Here is a 21,926-nt window from a genome sequence, read left to right as displayed (position 1 = left end):
GGGTACCATCTCATGTGTCGGGACAGGGCCATCCTGCCAGCATCCCAGCATCCCGATCAGGACATCTTGAGACATCTTCTGTCCCAAATGTCAGGACGGGGTGGGATGGCGGCACATCCCATTTCATAAGAAAATCAAGACAGCCCCGTCCCATGGGATTTAATTTAAAACTTTGGTTTAGCCTTCCTTCATTCCTAGCCATATGCAGCATTTATAGAAATAAATTTGAAGTCAACATGAGGCCAATCATCACTTAAAATTATCTTGGGACCTGACCACCTTGAAACTACAGTCCAACATTCTTGGAACTCTTTCATCTTCTATCTTTATTCCCTTTATATTAATGACTTTGAATTTCATGAGTTTTATTAATTTCCTTTTTTTCCTCAGCATATTAGTTTAGATTCTTAGTTATTAGATTAAGACAGTAATGTATGACCATGATGTTGTCATAGACATCATTGGCATTGATTGATGTTTATCAATATATACCTGTATTCCTGTGTTGGGTCATAAACAATGCAAAGCTTATATTCAGGCACTCTGATATGACTACCCTCTTAGACCTTCCTTTATATATTGATCTATTTTAAGAAGATATGATATTCACTGTGGCCATTTGGTTATCATTTACTATTTGAGCATCATGACCTTAATAAACCATTTTATTGGTTGAAAGATCTGGTTGATGATATAGTGGACCTCGATCTAAACTGTAAATAGTTCTAAGATATATGGGAATCTAATTGATTTTTTTTTTCACATGATCTTTTCCTTCTTTCATGGTGATTCGCCTCTCATGTTTTTAAAGAATTTATAATATAGCATTTGTCAAAACAGTTTCTCAATCTACTCCTGATGGAAGATTTAAAGTACTAGTATTATTATTTTTTTATAGAGTTTTTTATGCTTATGTGCATTAATGCACTCCTCTGGCAAGATTTAAGCATATATACCATGGAACTTCCAGAAATGCTATTGTTTGCTAGATATGTTGAATTTTCTTTATTTTCTTTTTCAGTATGCATAAAGTTTCAATTGTATACAGATATGTTTGTGAATTAGGAACATGAATAGCTTAAATAGTTGCTATGGTTACTTTTGTCTTTTCTTGTGATGAGAAAATATCACTGTTGTTTTTACTTTAACCCTTTCGTATAGCAGCAGGACATATCAATTGGCACTGAAATATTTGTTATGCTTTTATTTTTTTATTTAAAGCATGGCAGCAGGAAATCCGGCTAGGGTAGTTGGTTATTTAGAAGATGAAGATCCATCTCTAACCATGAAGCATGGTAAGTTGTTTTCAAAAGAAGTTTCTGTTAGGCATTATACTTGTACAATTTAATTGTGCTCTTAGCTTAATTTTAATTCCTTATATTATGCTGTTTCAATGTCAGATGCTAGGAAGGATTATTTCGAACATGTAGCTGTTTCTTCTACGGATGGGAGAGCTAATGGTGAGTATTTTCCTTGCAGTGCGGCCAAAAATTTATCTTGATAATGACATTTAACCATCGTTTCATGAAATACATGGTGGTTTCCATCTTAATTTATCATAAGCCTTGTCTATATCAAAACTAAGCCACAAGAAGTTTTCTAAGAAAAGAGAGAACCATGTGGTGTCAAATCATATCAGTCAATTTTAATTAAATCCTGCAAATTCAAGGCACATTAATTTTCTGGTTATTGGTTCTTGTGATTGAAAAAGATTGTTATTCTTTGCAATATAATCCATAAATGGGATCGAGATATAAACCATAAATAGGTCCGAGGGAACAGCTCATTTGAGCACTTATTTTTTGTGCTGATATTCTCTGAATGATCAGGGATGATGCAATCAATTGTTTGAGGTTTAGGCATGTTGCAAGCCTGCTGATGTTGTTTTCCTTTTTGAAACTTGACTTTTCTTAATAATCCAAATAGCCTATCATGTTATCTTCTTATGTATTTCACTATAGACACCTCCCTCTATCTATCTATCTATGTGTATATATATATATAGACCCACACACATATGCACACAAACATATATGTATGTATGTATTACATTATATAGATATATATATGTATTACATTTTATATATATATATATATGTATGTGTGTATATGTATGTATGTATGTCTCTGTGTGTGTGTGTATATATATATATATGTATATATATATGTATGTATGTATGTATGTATGTATATATGTATATATGTATATATGTGTGTGTATATATATATATGTTTGAAAAGTCCAAAGAGTGCAGACTAGCCACAGAGCTTGGATACGGTTTCCCGATCGGAGATCCATGGATCACAGACGCTCTCTCTCCCCACGGCCTTTCTCCTCTGAAAACGTCCTTCTCAAAGCCCGGGCATCCATCCAATGCATGATTTTTGATAGCTTTCATATTTGCGATAGACCGAGAAACTTTCCACCTCTATTCCTAACTTGAACGGCTTTCCTTTGATATGAAGTCGTCACTTTTTTAAGATAGAAGAGAAGCTTTCTTTTGATATGAAAAAATAGACAGTTTTTTGTTTGTGAAGTTGATATCGTAGCTCTGTCTTGATAGTATCATGAAAGAAAGACCCTAGAAAGGTGGCTTATAATGAATCTTTCTTAGATGAAAACATGCCCTACATGCTTAGATGAGAACATGTAGTGCCTCAACTAAACTAATAAGCAGAGCAGAGTGAAACAATAAAAGCAAGCGTGCTCTTATTATATGTTATACGATGCCACTATTGGGATGAAACAATGCCAACTAGAGCAACTGGAACGAAGTGACCAGCAAGCAGCAAGCTAGCATAGGCAATAGTGTCTGGATAGCCCAATGCTAATAGCTCTAGCTTTAGATTTGTAAGGCTAGTCAGCCGACTTATATACTAATAAGTAGAAAGAATCCCTTTTTGAACAAGAGACTAATGGAACGACTTGGGGACTCTAAAAGCATTGTCAGGCCAGCAAGGTACTCAGATAGGGAGAGAAAGATGAAGGGGAAGCTTGATTGAGCTAAGGTAAGAAAGCAAGTGCTAGTAGAAGGCTAATTTTTCTACCCCATTCCGATGAATCCAAGGTCAGCCCAAAAGCACCCAATTGGAGGTATCCGCATCAATCACGTAAAACTTCACTCTAGTGAGCCAATCTCCCAACTTCAATTTTAGCCATATGGTTCTCATCGCTTCTTAGCCCCTTGGATTAAACCTTTAAATGATACAATTTGCAGCCTCAAGATCATGAGGTTGATGTCCAACCTTCCTTAGGGTTCGTAAAGGTAAGAGGTTCACTGCTGAATCGGGATCAACTAGAATACTCTTTACAGGCTTTCTGTTAAAGATATCTTCAAGCTACTACAGGCGGTTGTGCTCATTGGAATCCAGTAAGAAATCTTCTTCAAAGGAAATGGTATCCACTTCATAAGTGGCTCATCCCACAATGTGGATCTCCACAGCATGACCCTTATACAGTTTAGGATTCTGTAAAGCCTTGATGAGGGATTCCCATATATATCCTTGGAGAGCATTAAAGCGTCATACACACTGAGGAGAGCCAGGATCCATCTTAAATGAGAGACAACATTATAATCGATGGGTTCTGGCTCCTTTGGCAAGCTTGGAGGTGGAATTGGCTTAGGCAATGGTAATAGAGGCTGCTCATTTGCAACCTATATAGCTTTCCCTTTATCTTTCTTCGGATGCGGCTAGGGTAACTGCTTCCCATCTCATAGCTTCATTGCATCAACCTCTTGTTTAACAGGTTTAGAAAGTTGGTCGGGGATCTTATCATGTTGATTAGATTCCTCTATCAACATTACAGCTTCATTAGCAAACAAGAGGGGTTCGTCATCCTATCACCCTTATCATGTGCAGTCGCATCTAATTCTGAGGATGCTTCCTCATAGGTGGTAATGTGGCAGGTGGAATACTGGAGGTGGAGGTCTCATTTCAACAAAAAGGTATAACTTGGGGAACCAGAGGGACTGCATAAAAGCATTCTTGCCACAGATTGTCGAGGGTAAATTGAAACTACCTGGTATGGAGCTACCTGAACAGGCTGTTCTTTGAAAACTCTCTTCTTCTTGATTGACAGAGCATGGTTCTTTTTGCCTCCAGCCTTTTGGCATAAAATCATCCCGGACAACCTCATGTGACTCCCCTTGCTCGTATTCTTCAAATTCCTCCAACCATTTGTAATACCATTCCATGTATTGGAGGTATTCATCGTAGGTCATCATCTTGCCGGTTGTTTGTTTGAGTGGTTGGGCAGGGATGGTCTTTCTAGGCTTCTTCTTGGAAACCATTTTCTTGTTATGAATGAGAGTTGGAGCAACAGAGGAATAGTGATCAGCTTTTGGAACTTTCGAGATAGCCCGAGAACATGGTACATCGATTGACTTTGTCGGCTTCTTCCTCAAAACCATTATTCATCCCTTATCTATGTCTGAATTGCTATCAGAGTTAGTGCCAGATAGAGAATCTGCCCCTTGCTTTCGACCGTCATCACCTTCCCAATCTTTGGTAGAGGTTGCCGCATCCATGGTAATGACATTGGCTGTTTGCATTGGAGAATCTTGCTGACATCTTGGGGAAAGTGCAAATACCTTATTCTGAATCGCCTTTTCTAGCCATTCTTTGAAGGGATTACCATCCTCTATAGTATGTCCCAGATGGCGATGGTAGGGGCAATAGTTTGGTTCATTCACCTTGTCTATCTTATTGGGCTTGGTCGGATTCGGCAAAGCTAACAGACTTGGTCGGATTCGGCAAAGCTAACAGACTTTGCCTGGTTACTTCATTAAAGAGCTTTCGAACCTTTTCTCTTTTGAAGGAGTAGGTCTTATTCTTTAATTCCTCTAGAGATATTTTTTCTTTATTTTGTTGTTCAGCCCTAATTACAATAGGTTTTGCATGCGTCTGAAGAGCAAGCCTGGGCAGGTTCTGTGGCATATGCCGTTTGTGTTTGAGATGAAAAATCTTTTGTCCATCTCCTGACGGTAGCAGCAGTAGACTCTTATTCTTATCAGGCTCACACCAACCCCTTACACCCGAAAAAATAGAAGGGTTGGACTGGTAATAAAGTTTTGTTGAGACAGTAGCATCCGATAGATCTTGAAGTCTTGAGCTGTTGCATGCATATTTGCATTGTGATCCATGAGTGCATACCATTTAGGCATATTTTTCACCTTTTGATCTTGATTTAACTTCTGAGAGCAATTTCTCACCAACGCCCTCCATCGGTTGATATATTGCTCAACCATTTCATCTTTATTTTGCTTGATAGCAGATAGTTCTTGAACTGAATTTTCCTAGTGGTAGGGCTTGTAAAATAATTTTTTCATTGAAGGCCCATCTAGAATCGATGTAGGTGGTAGCTTCGAATACCAAGCAAAAGCGTCTCCCTGTAAAGATAAGGGGAATTGTCGAAGCAAGAGGGACTCGTTGTTAATCGTATTACCACATATTGCTTCGAAGTGTGCCAGGTGTTGCTTCGGGTCTCCAAGCCCATCGAACTTCTGGAATTGAGGTGGGTGATACCCTAAAGGAAAAGGAACCTGGTCATGCATGGTAGGCAGGAGACGGCCTATCGGTCTCTTCATATGGTTTGTTTTTCTGAACCAGTTGCTTGATTTTAGTAGCGAGGGTGGTGTCTATGATCTTCTTTGCTCTATGAGTTTTGCATGGAGCTTGGCCTCCCCTGATTTGTCTTGACACCTAAGTCATCATAAATTTATTGTGGTGATGGAGACCTTTCATTCTCTGATTGATCGTCGACAAGCGCTCGTGCCTTCAGCTTTTGGTTTCTCTCGACGAAGTTTAGCATTCAACTTCTGGATTTCTCGATCAAGAAAAATTTCAGTTGGTTTCTTCTTTTTAGTAGCCACATCACCACCATCAACTGCTACCCCATCAGCTCCTGGCTCTATGTCCCATCTACTTTGCCTTATCTTACAAGAACTCCTTTTCTGTGTTTTCCTCTTTCTTTATAATGATTTCCATGACTAATCGATGTTACTGGGTTTGTCTTGGAGATCAATGCCTGAAGATCCAGCATATAACTCTGGCTGAAAGTCCTGGTCCTACTTTTGCCTCTTCTTTCTGTGCATGCTTTTCCAATGCATCTGTGGATCTTCTCTTCTTCTCTGAACTCGACAGAGCAGAGTTTGACTGGTGTTCTTTATCATTGTCACTGTCAGGAGATGATTGAGCTTCGGATCCTTCTGATGGATTTTCTTCACTAGGTTCCTTATTGTGTTCCTTGGTTCTTCCTCAGTAGGTTCTTTTTCGTAAGGTTCCTCTTCATTTAGTTCTTCACATGACTTTTTCTTCGGACGGGGCTTCTTCCTTTCCTCACTAGGCTCCACACTCTCAACGTCAACATTCTCATCATCACTACCATTTTTGATGAGCAAGCTTTTGGATCAACTGAAGCTCCCTGCTTCCCCATACAACAAGCAACCTTTTTCTAATGTTAGGAAGCCCTTTCAACTTGTTTGAAAGAAAAAGAGAGCTGAAATAGAGATTCTCTGAGGTCCTTGACTAGGAGGAAGATTTTGCCTAGAAAAAGTCTCAAGTCCAATGGCTCCATCTTGGTGATAGCAACAAACGATTTTTATACACCTCCATTCATGCTAGGAGAGCCCAGAATACTATCCGCTATCTTAGAGATGGGGGATACCACACAAAAAATTTAGGATATAAAGAACATAACAGAAAAATTCTTCTTCAGGTTCTTAGGGATTGACCTTGAGACCAATTCCTCCTTCGAGCTTTTTTTCTTCAAGAAAATACCGACTCCTAAGGCTAGCTCTTGGCTCACTAGAAAGGTCTCCTTTTAGGAGGTGGAGAGCGTTGTGAAAGAAACTAAGTTCGATAAATTAGATAAGGCCCTCGGGTTAGATGGATTCCTTGCTGCCTTCTTCCAGACGTGTTGGGATGTCATTAAGTTTGATGTGTGGGCAGCCATCTGAAACTTTTTTCTATCAGGAAGACTGATTAAGGAGGCTAGTTATACTATCATTACTCTAATCCCTAAGATTGAGACTGTTGATGGGATTGGAACATTTTAGACCCCTTTCTCTTTGTAACTTAAAAAAAAAATCATTTCAATCCTTCTTTCTGGAAATTTCTTTCTCAGCATCCGAGAATTTAAAAACTCCATTTGTTGATAAATCTCTCATACTTATCATACTCATATCGATAAGATCATTGAACCTTTAAGAGTAAATACCTGATTTGGATTCAGCAGGTCTTTTTTTCTTATTCAACCAATTATGACATCCCTTCTTCCCCACTTGATGGAAGTGCCTATTATAGAAATGTGGATGCTACAAATTTGGAAGTTCATGGGGAATCGACGATTCTGATAGTTTAGATTGTTCTTTATTGGGTTGGTGTTCTAATAATATAGATAGAATAGAGTGGTTAGGAGAGAGAATCAATGTTCCGTAGTACGCCCAGTTCATCAGGTTCTACCACTGCAGGACCTAATCATAGTCCAAATCTGAGTTTGATCCTGGCTCAGAAGGAATGCTAGCTATATGCTTAACACATGCAAGTCTGAATGTTATTTTCGTGGAGCTGGGCAGAAGGAAAAGAGGCTCCTAGCTAAAGTTGTCTTGTCCTGCTTTAAAATTACAGGGCGCATGCTACAGCTTTTTTGCCTCCATTTGCTGGAATTGGAATAGTTAAGAATAAAGTGGCGAACGTGTGCATAATGCGTGGGAATTTGCTGAACAATTCGGGTCAAATCCTGAAGAAAGCTCAAAAGCGCTGTTTGATGAGCCTGCGTAGTATTAGGTAGTTGGTCAGATAAAGGCTGACCAAGCAAATGATGCTTAGCTGATCTTTTTGATTGATCAGCCACATTAGGACTGAGACACGGCCCGGACTCCCATGGGGGGCAGCAGTGGGGAATCTTGGACAATGGGTGAAAGCCCGATCCAGCAATATCTCATGAGTGAAGGACTATGCAGCTTGTAAAGCTCTTTCGTTGAGTGTGCGATCATGATAGGACTTGAGGAAGAAGCCCCGGCTAACTCCATGCTAGCAGCCGCGATTAGATCGGGGGGGGGGGCAAGTGTTCTTCGGAATGACTGGGTGTAAAAGGCACATAGGCGGTGAATTGGGTTGAAAGTGAATGTCATCAATAACTAACGGAGTGCTCTCGAAACTAATTCACTTGAGTGAGATGGAGGAGAGTGAAATTGTGTGTAGGGGTAAAATCCATAGATCTACAAAGGAACGCCAAAAGTGAAGGGAGCTCTCTGGGTCCCTACAGATGCTTGGGTGCGAAAGCATGGGGAGTGAACAGGATTAGATACCCTAGTAATCCATGTCGTAAATGATGAGTGTTCGCCCTTGGTCTACGCGGATCAGGGGCCCAGCTAACATGTGAAACACTTCGCATGGGGAGTATGGTCGCAAGACCAAAACTTAAAGGAATTGATGGGGGCCTGCACAAGCGGTGGAGCATGTGGTTTAAGTCGATACAACGTGCAAAACCTTATCAGCCCTTAACATATGAACAACAAAACCTATCCTTAACGGGATGGTATTGACTTTCATACAGGTGCTGCATGGCTGTCGTTAGCTTGTGTGTATATATATATTCTACTTTTTTTGAATAAGACCTCTCTATTTGGAAAACCATGCCATTTTAGTATATAATATGATATTTACATACCACCCCAAAAATTTCAAATGATATACTAGGTTGCCAATTTTGTTCTGATTTTACATAAATATCATTGATCGTGAATGATCCTCTTGTGTACTTGAAGCTTCCACTTTAATGTCCAATAACCAGTTAAGGATTTTTCATGTTCATATTGTAATAACATTTGAATTTATATACAAATCTCTTGTTTTTCTATGTCTTTCCATGTCTCAAGACTTTTGTATCTTTAGCTGCCTCGTACATGTTGGTTTGTGTGTTATTTTATCTGATGTCTCGGCTATTGAACTTTTTCCAAAACAGATGTTAGAAATTTGGAGTTACTCTTCAATTGTGGTATATTATTATTTCATGTTGTATCATAGTCCATCTTATAAACATCTTATTTTTCTTAATGTATGAATTAGATGAATTAGCATTTTATAAATATGTGTTCTTCTGAAAACATTTTATCTTATTTCATTTAAATTGTAAAGCAGAACAAGTTAGAATAGTTGCATTGGTTAAAAAGGCTTGTCTAAGGTTCACCTCTCGGACGAGTCTTGCAATGCATCTCGAGGCTTAGTGGCAAGGCTTTTTGAAATAAGGATGTCACTTTATGAGTTCTATGTTAGGTGACACCTTGGATGTCTAAATCATTATGGGAGAGGCACACAAATTGGGTTTGATAATTTAACTATCAAAAAGCCAGCTGGAATTAGCTCGGTTGGAACTTGGAATCCTCTTGGCTTCTGCACACAGGAGAGTTCCTGGCTACAAATCCAGGTAGCATTCTCACCAAATTTCTACAAAAAAAGAGTAAAATAGATACATTACCAAACATGAGGGATGAATTAGATGTCTAATCTATATGATGCTGTGAGGTGACTTTAAACTTCAATACATGAGATAGGTTTTCTGGACAGTAAACATTAAGATTCATACACATTGTGGTGTAATGTGGAAAACATATGCCTTTAGGCTTGCACCTCACACTATCACACCCAGACCCAAGATCATGAGTCGGAGGTGGGGGCAATCACCGCATGCTCATAAGGAACTCTCTTTGTAAGCATGCAAGACATCTTAACACGATATCATAAAGTAAACAGTGAAATAAATTATCAATAAATTAATTCTAAAATTTAACTGAAATCTAAACAAATCTAAGCTTAATGTAACACAAAATTCCAAAAAAAATATTTGATAGTCTTATATCAAATTTTGACATAATCTTAATCTAAAATAAAAAATCAAAACTCTTCTTTTAATCACAGTCTCTTGAAGTATATCCCTATGCCATCTTAGTTCTTAAAATTTGTAAAATAGTAAAAATAGAATAATAAGCTAAATAATCTAGTAAGTAATAAATACTTTAACTAAATAAATTGGGTAATAACATAGATAATAATTACTGAAAATAAGTATATGGGATATATCAGTTTAAAACTAAATCTAAATATACAACAATATCAAAACATGTATGCGAATCAGTTCGTCCACAAAATTCAAGTTTTCACTCATAAATTCAATGTCTTTCAAATATTAAGTTCATTTCATCATTCATGACTATGACCACATTTCTTATGGTTAGACTAGAAAATGAGCTCAATGATAATCAAAGTGCCACTTCATAATCCTTAATGGTAGGATGTCAAAGTGCCAATATAGAACCCTCATTGATAGGGTATCAAAATGCCAATATATAATCTCACTGGTGGGGTATCAAAATGCCAATCTATAACTTCTACTAGTAGGTTATCAAAATGCCAGTATATAACTCTACTGACGTGGTGTTGAAACATAGTTTGGCTATGAGTCCCAATCCATCTTGAATCAAAACTCTCTCAGAAATAATTTCATGTTCTAATCCTAAAGATTCATAACCCATGCGATATTGAAATCATTGGGTATAGTTCACACCAAAATCAATACGTTCGATTATGAATTATTTAGTATTTAGAAAAAAGGATATATTCAATAACTAAAACTACTATGCATCAATTTCATAAATCATGAATAATTCAATATAGAAATATTTCATAATTTATTGATAAATATGAAAAAAAGTTTCTTTATTTATCTTGCGAGTAAAACTATCTGATAGATCCAATTAATTCTGAAAATCTCTTAGATCCTAATATTCAAAAATTATATTCTTATTAGATTTTCAACATTATTATTTTAAGAATAAAAATCCTAAGTTTTGACACACTTATAGGGCTGGCCAAGCGGGAATGCCCAACATCCCAATTGGTCTGATTTAGGTCATCTAATTGATCAATTACAAATCAAGAATTATTCTAAGATGCAAATAACACCATAGAAAGTATTGATGGTGGAATTTAGCAATGCCTGGTCTAGGCTAGGGTGGGAGCTGGCATGTCGTCCAACGACGATAATTCAGGACATTCTTTATCAGGGTTGGTCCAAAATTATTAGAAAAAAGACCCTTCTCTAGGATCTAGTAAACCCTAGTAGAGAGAGACAAGATAGAGAGAGTAGGGGAAGAGAGAGAAGAGAAGAAAGGGGGTGAAATGGAACTTCTCTCTCTTTCTTTTTTTTCTATTTCTTTTTCTTTTCCTTTTTTTCTTTTTTTGGCTTCTTGGCAAAAATAAGGGAGCTCACACTCACCCTTCCCTAAAACAGGAGGCCTCATGATCAGTTGTGGCTATGACCGATGGTGGTGCTGGCCATGATGACGTAGTCCTACAACTGACGGTTGGTGGTGAAGATCTATGTAGAAGAAAAAATCAAAGAAAATTGGCTAAAAATAAGGGAATCCAAAATTGGAATAGGGTCCCTTCTTCCCTACCAAATTTGGTGACAATTTGGTTGGAAACCATGATTTAGGGGTCAAGGAGACTGTGGAGAGGGGTTATTTAAGAGATTTTGGGACCTTTACCTAGCTTCTGGGGGTATTTTGGCCGTGGCAGTTGCGGATAGTGTCTGGATGAAAACTCGGACAAACCCCAGGCGTACACTAGCAACTCCATATCCAAGCTCAGATCTTCGATGTGGGATTGAAGGGGGAGGCAGAAGGACTCTTAAAAAGATCCAGAAAGGATGTCGGAATCCGCCTTAATGTCGGATTCGATCTGATGAAATCGGGAGTCTTCTTCTCTCATCGAAGGTGGTGAGTATCTGCTTTCCCCCTTTTTTTTTGCTGTTCAGCTCTGGGCTGACTTCTTATGTCTAGGCTGATCAAATGGACCGGGCCCAGCTCTCCATTAGCCCACTTGGGCTGGGTTATCACACATGTTATTGGCTAAGGTGAATGCAATCCTCTGGCAATGTAGATTTACTCATATTGGTTGCACATCCAATGTTAATGTGTTAATTGGAGTCAATAAGTTTTTTTGCCTCAAGGCTTAGACCTCATAAATGTTAGTGGCAGTTCTGCAGCAATGTAGAGTTAATCATTCAGGCAGCCAGTGTTAATATGTGATAAATGTCATTAATAAATTATTCATGAAAAGAAATCTAAAATAAATGTAGAATTTCACCTTGAAATTCATGGATAAGTTTTATGTACAAAACAATTTGAGTAAACAGTTATTTAGATATAGAATTATCTACAATTTCTTAAATATTCTGAAGTAACTTTAATGTATTTAATTCAGAATCCAATTTTACAATTCTATTCAAATTACATTTTATGATCAAAGAAATGCTTCGTGGCACCATTGTTATAATATTCTGCCTCCTAGAAAAATAAATATTTGTGGTTAAATTGTGTTCCTTATGATAGTCATTTAACCGTAATCTGCTTCTTTTGCAGGGACTTTTCACTGCAAAAAGGAAAGTTGAATGGGAGATGCAGAGTTTAGATATATGATGCGGCCCTCTGTGCCTCATCGGCATTACCAGCTGGCTAATGCTATGTTAGACACCCCCTTCTTAAAGGGGCAGTTGGGGTAATGCGCTTTTCCCAAATCCTCCTTGGAGGGGTCCAACACCAAAAATAATGTTACTTGGACATAATGCTTAGAATACAATTTGTTGTTTTACTTGTTAATTTGTGTGATATATAGTGTTTGTGGTTATAGTTAACTGAGATGTCAAAAATTTTGGTATGAAATACAATATTAACAATGTTTCTTGATGTTTTAGTATGGCTTTCATTTTCTTTTGAAATGAAGCCGCTGTGCAAGTCATGAGAAAAATTACAGAAACTTTCATTGAAGTTCTTGTTGACCTGATGTAATGATGAATAAACAAAATCTATTTTTTGAGGAAAAATGATAAGCAAGGAGGGTACATGTCAAAATTTTGTGATTTCTGTGATAGTAAGATAGTGCATTTATTTCTTTGTGTGGGCATAAACTCTTTCCGTGTTCTTTGACTCTGATTTTCTCTGGAATGCATTTTGTGCCATTGAGCTTACTGTTGGTGTGTTTGATGCTTAAGATAGCGTTTGGAACTGGAACGCTTGTAGTGAGTGGGCCTGACGTTTATCTTTAAGCGTGAGGTCCACAGGGTTCATGGGCCCTATAAGAGGGTTCAGGTTTGATCTTTTCTGTGAAAGAGGGAGTCACCTTCCTTCGTGCAAATCCACCGTTGGGTCGCACGATAGCCCTTTGAGAGAAGTGCAGGTGGATCAATGGAGTTCAGAGTGCTGGAGATCTGTGCAAGGTGTCATCTGAAGAAGATCAATCGTTTTTTCATCTGAAGGATACATCCCAAACCCTACATAAGAAGGCAGGACTGGTTAATTTAACTTCAAACTTACAACATGTAAAGTTAATGATTCATTAGTACATTAGTCTTGATCAAAACAAGCGAGAGATGCAGCAGTCCACCGTCGCTGCTAATAGCAACAGATGACAAGTATATAAGCAATAGTCTATAATTGCCATTTATTTGCTGAATAATTATGAATTGTTTGTTGACAATATGCAAATTCAGTGGCTTTACAAAAAATGGATAATTTGAACACGTGGGAGTAATTTTTGCAGTTTTTTCCTTTTTTTCTTTTACAGTTTAAAAGTTTGTTCAGAATTTTTTTTTGCAGATTTAAAATATGTGCAAAATTTTTTTGCAGATTTACTGCAGCTCTGGAATATATGCTGAAGCTTTCTACATCTTTAAATTCTGAGCAAATTGATGTTCGGTGGGCTTTAAATTCTGTGTAAAATTTTTCTGCCTCTTTAAAACCTATGTGAAAATTTCTGCGTTTTCAAAATTTGTGCAGAAATTTCCTGCATCTTTATAAACTGTATAGAAATTATTGCTCTTTTAAAAACTGTGCATATTATTAGTTTTTCAAAAATCTATTGCAGCTGCTTTAAAAAAATGCAGAAATCATAAATTTATTTACTTATTATATTTCTTAGTGCAATTATTTAATTTTATTGTTATTATTGCTCTTTATTGTCAAATCAAATGAGTACTAACAAAAAAAATGAATTGGCATATTTGGATTCATCATAAATTTGTAGGACAACTCAAAAAAAGTAATATTATTTTCTCAAAATTTGTCTAAGTCTGAAAAAAATTTGGTAGTTAATTAAGTAGTGATTTATTTAGGAGTGGAGTCTTAGAATTATTGAGGAGGATGGGGCTTAAGCTCACATGCCCAACCTCTGTTATTGGATCTCATTAAAGAGGTTTAATATGGTAGTAATGAAGTTTATTGAGCGATCGCATTAGAGCACATTCTTAGAGTATATTATCTCTCATCCCTATGACAAGTGCTATTATTAGTGATAAAATATTAAAAAATATTTAGTTACACTCTTTATCATACCTTCAACCTAAGATCACGAGTTCGGGATCACGATAATTGCTATATACTCATAGAGAACTGTCCTTGAAAACATACAAGGCATCTCATTACGATATCATAAAATAATAATGGAACTAATAATCAATAAATCAACATTCAAATTTAATTAAAATAATTAAATCAAATATCTTACAAAATAATATTTTAAGATATTGCATCAAACTTCAATATATTCTAATATTAAAAAAAGATTTCAAATTATGATCCTAATCTCTTCTAAAATGACTTTCCAAGTTAAGGTAGTTTTGAGTCAATAAAAATAATAAAAATATAGAGTAATAAGCTACACAATCTAGTAAGTAATAAATATTTTAACTAGATAAATCTAGTAATAATAGTATATTGAGAATAAGAATACAATGTACATTAATAGAAGATCAAATTCAAAATATACAGCACTATCTAAACAATAAGCATACAGTTATAATCTTTTCAAAATTCAAATTCTATTCATAATTTTTTTTTTTCAAAATATCACGTTCATATTGACAACCATGAACTCAATCAAAATGCTATTACATGACCCCAAATGGCAGGATATTAAAGTACTGGCATTTAATGCTTCATTGATAGGATATCGAAGTACTAGTATTTATCGTTCTAACGGTAGGATATCAAAGCATTAGCATTTAACATTGTATTGGCAGAATATCAAAGTACCAGTATTTACTGCCTCACTGGTAAGATATCAAAGTAATGATGTTTGACATCCCATTAGTGGCATGTCAAAGTACATACGTTTAACGTCTTATTAGCAGGATATCGAATAACCAACGTTAACCACTCTACTGGCAAAATATCAAAATGTAGTCTAATTATGAGTTAAAGTCTATCTTAAATCAAAACATTTTTTTGAAGATATTTTTTTAAAATCTAAATCAAGCAATGTATAAGAACCATGCAACGTCGAAAATCAATCGGATACAATCAATATCAACTTCAACATGCTCAATCATAAATCATTTAATATTTTAGAAAAAGGCATATTCAGTAATTAAAATATGATGCATCAATGTCATAAATCATGAATACTTTAATATAAAAAATATTTTATAATTTATCGATAAAATTAAAAAAATAAAGCATTACTTATTTGACAAACGAAACCAACCGATCTTTCCAATTAATTTTGAAAATCCTTTTTAGAGCCTAACATTCAAAAATTATATTTTTATTAGATTCCTGCCATAATCATTTAAAAATAAAAATCCTAAATTATGAAACCATGGAGCTAACCACATGGTAGTGCCTAACATCTTGGTTGATTCGATCTGGCGTATTCGATTGATCAAATATAAATCAAAAATCATACTAGGATGCTATGGATGATGAAATCTAATAGTACTTGATATGGTCAGGGTGGGGATCGGTATATTGTCTGGTAGCTATAGTTTAGGATCCTTTCATTGGGATCCATAAGGTCATTGAAGGAAAACCTTTATTAGAATAAACAACCATAGAGAGACAATGCAGAGAGAAACAATCTAGAGAGATTTTGTAAAGAGAGACTAGAGAGAGAGAGTAGAGAAACTAGAAAGTAGAGAAGAGATAGGAAAGAGAGAGAAGGAGAAGAGATAGAAACTCTTTTTTTTTTCTTCTTTTGAAACAGGGTACTCAGGTCCCTTTCTTTTTTCTGGAATATAGTAGTCGATGGTGGTCATGGCCGTTGGTGTTGGCCATAGCGGCACAGCGGAAACCCACATCACAAGCAATCGATGGTGATGATCAACATCGAAAAGTCTAAGAAACAAGAAAATCAAAATCAGAATAGGGGTCCTTGTTCTTGTCTAAAAATTCGATGATGGCCAGTCGAAAACCATGATCCAATAGCTAAAAAAAAAGGAGAGAAAGGTCAAATTAAGATTGCCGGCCTCTTATCTGGCTTTTCGATGACACTTGGGCCGTGATGCCGGTAGTATTATCAGATAAAGACCAAAAAGAATGCCAAGAAACCTCGAACTTAGGGCTTCGATCTCTAATGGCAAGGATGGGGAAGCCCTCTTTCCTTAAATAGGGTTGGAGGAAGGAGTCCAACTCTTTTCTAGCTTCGATTTCTATATCGAGAAATCAGGGAAGAAGAAGACTCCCATGGAGAGTTGTTTCTTCCCTCAGCAATGCAGTGCACATCATGCCACACTTTTTTTTCGCCACACTTTGAAAGCCATTCGGCTTTCTTTTGGGCCCTTATCTTGGTGGCTGGTTAGTTAAGTAGACTAGGTCCAGTTTAATATTAGGCCCATTTGGGCCAGGAATTACACTCTTAAAAATCCAAGACAGAAAATCAGTAGGATATTAGGTCACAAATACGTTTAGAGGACTTGTCTATATGCAAATTATAGTATAGATTGTGTTTAGGGGTTTGGGCTAACTCTAACAAAATTCTCATGAAAAGTCTAGGTACTAAGCATAAGGCCTTTAAATGGCATTGATTGCAAAAAGTCTAAGTACTAAGCATAAGGCCTTTAAATGGCATTGATTGCATAAAGACTCAATTGATCCATACACGCATGATAAGTTGAAGTGAGACAAAGGACCTAGTTTAAGGTCTAAACCATTATGGTTTTTTCAAATGGATACCATTAACATTAAATAAGGTTCAGTCCATAATATAGCTCACTCATTGCACAATATAATTTGCCCAGATATACTTTATGATTTTAAAAAATTTAAATATTTTATTAGGGATTGTTGGAATTTTAATTTAAAAAGATTTAAATATTTATCATCTAAATTTTGGTTAGTTTAAAAGCTATTAAATACTTTTTTATTAGATATCTCTTTTTAAATAGCTATGACTCTTCGGAAGAGATCATTAGTTTCTAAAAAGGAACGGCGTTTCCAAAATACCACATATCTTCAGAACCATCGCATCTCCTCAGTCATCTGAATAGACTCTATAAATAGACTTCTTTAGGATATATAGAAAACACATATACATCCACTTTCTCTGGTGCGCTTTGTTGCTGTTCGATAGACTCTACTTCCATACTTCCCATTTTTTCATTTTTCCTCCATCTTTTCTTCATTAATTCTATTTTTGGGCAATTAGAGTCTTTTGGATCAAACTATCTAGAGATCGTGTTTGTTAGAGGAGGATCAAGTGGAGCCAAATTATTGTACCATAGAGATGAGATCACCATATACCTTCATATTGGGGGCAAGTTATATTCTTGGGACAATGTACATCACACGCCTCAATCTAGGCAATATCTTTTTAACCTTCTAATTTCTATTGTAGATTGTTTTCTTTGATAATGCTATTCAAAAATAATAATAATAAAAAAAAGGCAACATAGCAATATCTAAGCTATATTCCTCTAACATATTTGAAGTACCACATTTAATCACTGTACAATATGCCCCATTTAACCCCTACAAAGTAGATCTAAAGTAATCAATATTAGAAATAATCAAATGCTAATATTTGAATTTTTCTCTATTCCAAAGAAAAAATATTACCAATTAATTTCTCCAAAAATCATACTAAAGCACCAAGTATAAAAAAGATTTTAATCAAATGCAAACTAATACTCTGGTCTGTTCTTTCTAGTATGTGAACCCACTTCAACAATTTAATTAATCAATTAAATATCCTACAAAAATTCTCAAATTTCATAGGGTCATTGTCCAATGATTTAGACCAAAGCATAGGCAAGGGAAATCAAAGAGCATACCAATTTCTAGGGGGGAATAGAGATAAAACAACTATCTTGCCATGAGGTTTGCTCCCATTAGCTAGAAAACTATGTATCATTCGCTTAGCCAGAAAACCAGCTATATATATATATATATATATATATATATATATATATATATATATATATATATATATATATATATATATATATATATATCATTTTTAAATTTTTTTCTTTCATTTTTTTTATATATAAAATAATAATTTTATCTTTAGACTCAGCCCATCCCATTTAGTCCGGTTCATTAAGCATCAACCCAATGTAAAATGGAATTTTATATGTAGACTTAGCCCAGCTCATTTAGCCTAACTCATTTAACATCAATCCAACAAACCCAATTGAATCAAAGTTCATGGATCATTTCAAATATTTTTTATAGATGGTTGGTTTAGTTCTGTTTTGAACTTTAGAAAACTCGTTTAAATTAGTTTTGTTGGTGTGAGAATTCGTACAGCATCGGGATGCTGGAGTTGGTGGTGAAACTGGCCTCTCGAAGGTGTGACCTATACAAAAGTCTTGATCGGAGGTTGCTTCGATGAGGACCCTCCGATGTTTAAGTCAGAACCCTTGTTCAACAGAAGGAAGAGCACGAGAGGCAGAATAATGGCGTATGTTTTTGGAAGTCCTCTTTGAGTCTCCTTTAAAGATGGAGAGCTAGAGCTTCAGTTGATAAGTTGTTTGATATGATCTCACAATTCGCGGAGTGCGAGACTATTTGCTCAAAATTTTTGGGATGTGGCAGTTGTGGTTGCCTTATTAGTCTAGCGACAGTTGTTGTCTAGCTAGCATTGTATTTTGAATTCAGTGACCAACTGAATATTGTAGGGATGAGGATTGATCGGCGATAACTAGAAGTCGGTCGCTTTGTGCCACCATCGGATCCATTTAGCTGTGCATAGGTGGTTGGTCGGGAATGATCGATCGATGAGGGAACATCGGTGGTGATGAACAAGGGTTGCCGAGTGGCAGTCGATGGATTTTCATCTACTCAGGATGTAAAGCGTCGATCAAACAGTCGTAGAGGACTAGCTCGGTAAAAGTTGTAGTCGACCTTGAGTTGGCAAAGGCTTCAGTCAGTGAGCCCATTAAGCATGGACATCTTGGATCCTGGGTCTTTTCATATAATCAACCTATCCAGAATTTCTCCCAACACATGCGTCCTACTCTCAAGTTTGATTTTAATCAGATGAAGAGAGTATATCTGTCTTTCTTAGATCGAGGGTGTGAAAAGGCCTTTCAGTTGATAGGACATGCTCAATTTTTGAGGCGAAAATGAGGTGGTTTGAGTTGGGCCATCATGGCGGAATTAAATGAGCATCATTTCAAAATCTCCTTTCTGAATTAGGGCACCAATTTGTTCAACTGGCGGCAGCGGCTAACCAAGTAGGAAGACGTCGCGTGTGTCATGCGTTGTAGGTTGTTGGAAAGAAAATGATGCGACATTTGGAGAGTATCTTCCTCTGGCTATAAGTTATGGAAGCACCTGTCTTAGTCTTTCTAACTACTGCCAGATCCTTTTATTCTCTTTTTTTCTTTTCTGTTTTTGCTGTAGCTTCTTGGAATAAGAAGCTCTTCTTTTTCATCTACAGTGTGATTCTTTAGAGGGGCTTTCAAAGGTTCTAGTAGCTACTTTATTTCTCCATCTTCTCCTTTTGTTCATAGGTGGGTTTTCTCATCGTTCCCTTCTCACCCATCTATTTTCTCATTCCTCCTTTCTTTCTTTAGATATCCTTCTAGCCCTTTGGTTTGAGAATGGCCAATTAGAGTGAGCTTGATCCCAGTGGCTATAGTTCGGTGCTGAATCCTGATGATTTGGGAGGATACAGGTTTGGTATAGGATCTTTTCAGACTTTGATTTTGAGCTTCCTAGGGCAAATGAATGTGTAGATAACCTACCCCTGATCGGCTTGCTGTATATGAGGAAGTACTCTGGACAGACTTAAAATTTCTAGACCATCCCTTCATCCTTGATGTCTTCCATTTTTATGGTTTATCTCTCTGTGCCATTTTTTTGAATTCCTTTAGGTTTGTGATAGGCTTTTTGGTCATCTGTGTTATGGCTAATATTCAATCATTTGTTGATCTCTTCTGTTCCTTTTTTATCATCAAGAGGCATCCTTATGCTAAGGATTGATGGTATTTTTTTTTCTCTCAGAGGGGAGTTTCACCTATGATCAAGGGTACTTCTTCTGTCCATGGGTGGAAGGAGTGGTTCTTGCTTGTATCTAGTTCTCTAGTGGAGGACTGGAACTTGCCGAGCTAGGGTCAGTCGAAGTGTTCAGTGTTCAAGATCTCAAAGTTGGGGGTCGAGGAAGAAGGTCGTTTTAAGACCCTAAGGGATTTTAAAGCTCCCTCGACCAACAAGTTGGTTTTTGATGAGGACCTCTTTAACTCTAGACTCAGCCAAGTTGATCCCAAGAGTCAGTACTGCAGTTGCCCATCTTTCCTGCTTCATTCTTTAAGGTTGCTGACCAAGTTCAATCGTTTGTAGAGATGAGGCTTGAAGACATCATCAAGGTAAAGTGGAACCTTTCGAAGAAGAGGAAGGCTTCGACATTCGAAGGTATCTCTGAAAAGCTGGTGGTCCATTAAGAAAAGATCGCGGACGAGCAAGGCCCTGCAATAGAGGCCGTAGTTGTATTGATGACCTCCACTCCTCTGAGTTCATCTCCATTGGTTGTGGCTTCAATTTTGATGGATACTTCGGTGTCAGTGTCTCCACCATCCATGGCTCCCTTGCCTGTTTTTCCGACGTCTCCTCATGGAGCTGGGGCTCAGCCTCCTTCGGCCTAACTTTTTCTGCTGCAGGTCCAAGAAGCATACCTTCAAACGGATCCTGACGTTCACCTTACCTTGATTCTTGAAAATGCATCATTTGACGACTAGAGGGTCATCAAAGAAATAGCCGAGAGGTCGATGCTTCCTATAGAGTTGAGGGGCATTGGCAATCTGAGTTTTGACGACCTGCAACAGTACTCAGTGACCACTGTGCACTAGGTACTTTCCTCACTCTTTGATTTATCCTTTGGTTTTTCTTCTCCTCTCTTTGCTAATTGTGGTCTCCATGTAGGTGCTTCATTTCTTGGTCGTCACTTTGGGCCATTCGCATTGAATGGAGGTCAATAGAGTTTGTCAAAAGGTCAAGTCTAATGCCACAGAGGTACGCACACAAGCCGATGCAGCCAGGGGGGAGGTCGATAAGCTGAGGGAGTTCCTCAATAATGTTTCTATCGATCTCATGTAGAAGGGGAAGGAGCTTGAAGAGGTCAGTGCAAGGCCCACGAAGGTCGAGCAAAGGGTCGAAGAACAGGTTGCCAAGGTCAAGAAGTAGGCCAAGGACCAGATTGCCGAGGCTAGATGGAAGGCTAAGGGAAAGATCGCTAAGGCCAGTTGATTAGATATGGAGTCCTTTAAGGCCTCAATAGATTTTGAGTAGGAGATGGCTCAGGCAATTGACAGCTTTAAGATGTCGGAGGATTATCATGATGCCCTGGTTGCATTCGATCAAGAGTCCTTCAATGTGGGACATGAGACTAGATTTGAAGATTGCCTTTGCCTGGTTGTTGCCTGACTCCCTAAAGCTGACCTCTTCTTCCTGGATGAGGACAAGGGCGATGAGGAGGCCGTAGAGGAGCCGGCCTCTCCTAGTTCCATGGCTGCTGAGAGGCAGGTCGTGAATGAAGAGGCAATGATGATGTCTCTTTGCCGCCCACTGTTGGTCCTTCTGAAGCATCCCTGGGTCCCTTAGGGGTCGCACTCGATCCCTCTGATCTTCAAGGCAAGGTCGAAAGATGAA

At 37.3% G+C, this 21,926-nt stretch overlaps 1 protein-coding gene across 2 annotated transcripts in view; it reads left to right on the top strand.

The window, feature by feature from the left end:
• LOC105061540 (probable serine acetyltransferase 2) overlaps positions 1-12,756 on the top strand; it is a 37,261-nt gene extending 24,505 nt beyond the window's left edge. For both annotated transcript variants that reach the window (XM_010945622.3, XM_073245386.1), the window contains 3 exons: positions 1,222-1,295; positions 1,401-1,460; positions 12,426-12,756. In XM_010945622.3, coding sequence (XP_010943924.2) covers positions 1,222-1,295; positions 1,401-1,460; positions 12,426-12,454 — 163 coding nt within the window. In that variant the 3' untranslated portion in view covers positions 12,455-12,756. The remainder of the gene's footprint in view (positions 1-1,221; positions 1,296-1,400; positions 1,461-12,425) is intronic.
• The last annotated feature ends 9,170 nt before the right edge of the window (positions 12,757-21,926 follow it).

The sequence above is a fragment of the Elaeis guineensis genome, chromosome 11, assembly GCF_000442705.2.
Source record: "Elaeis guineensis isolate ETL-2024a chromosome 11, EG11, whole genome shotgun sequence".
In the NCBI taxonomy this organism is placed as follows: domain Eukaryota; kingdom Viridiplantae; phylum Streptophyta; class Magnoliopsida; order Arecales; family Arecaceae; genus Elaeis; species Elaeis guineensis.
Note: the sequence above shows the minus strand (reverse complement) of the source record. Positions and strands in the feature narration are given on the sequence as shown.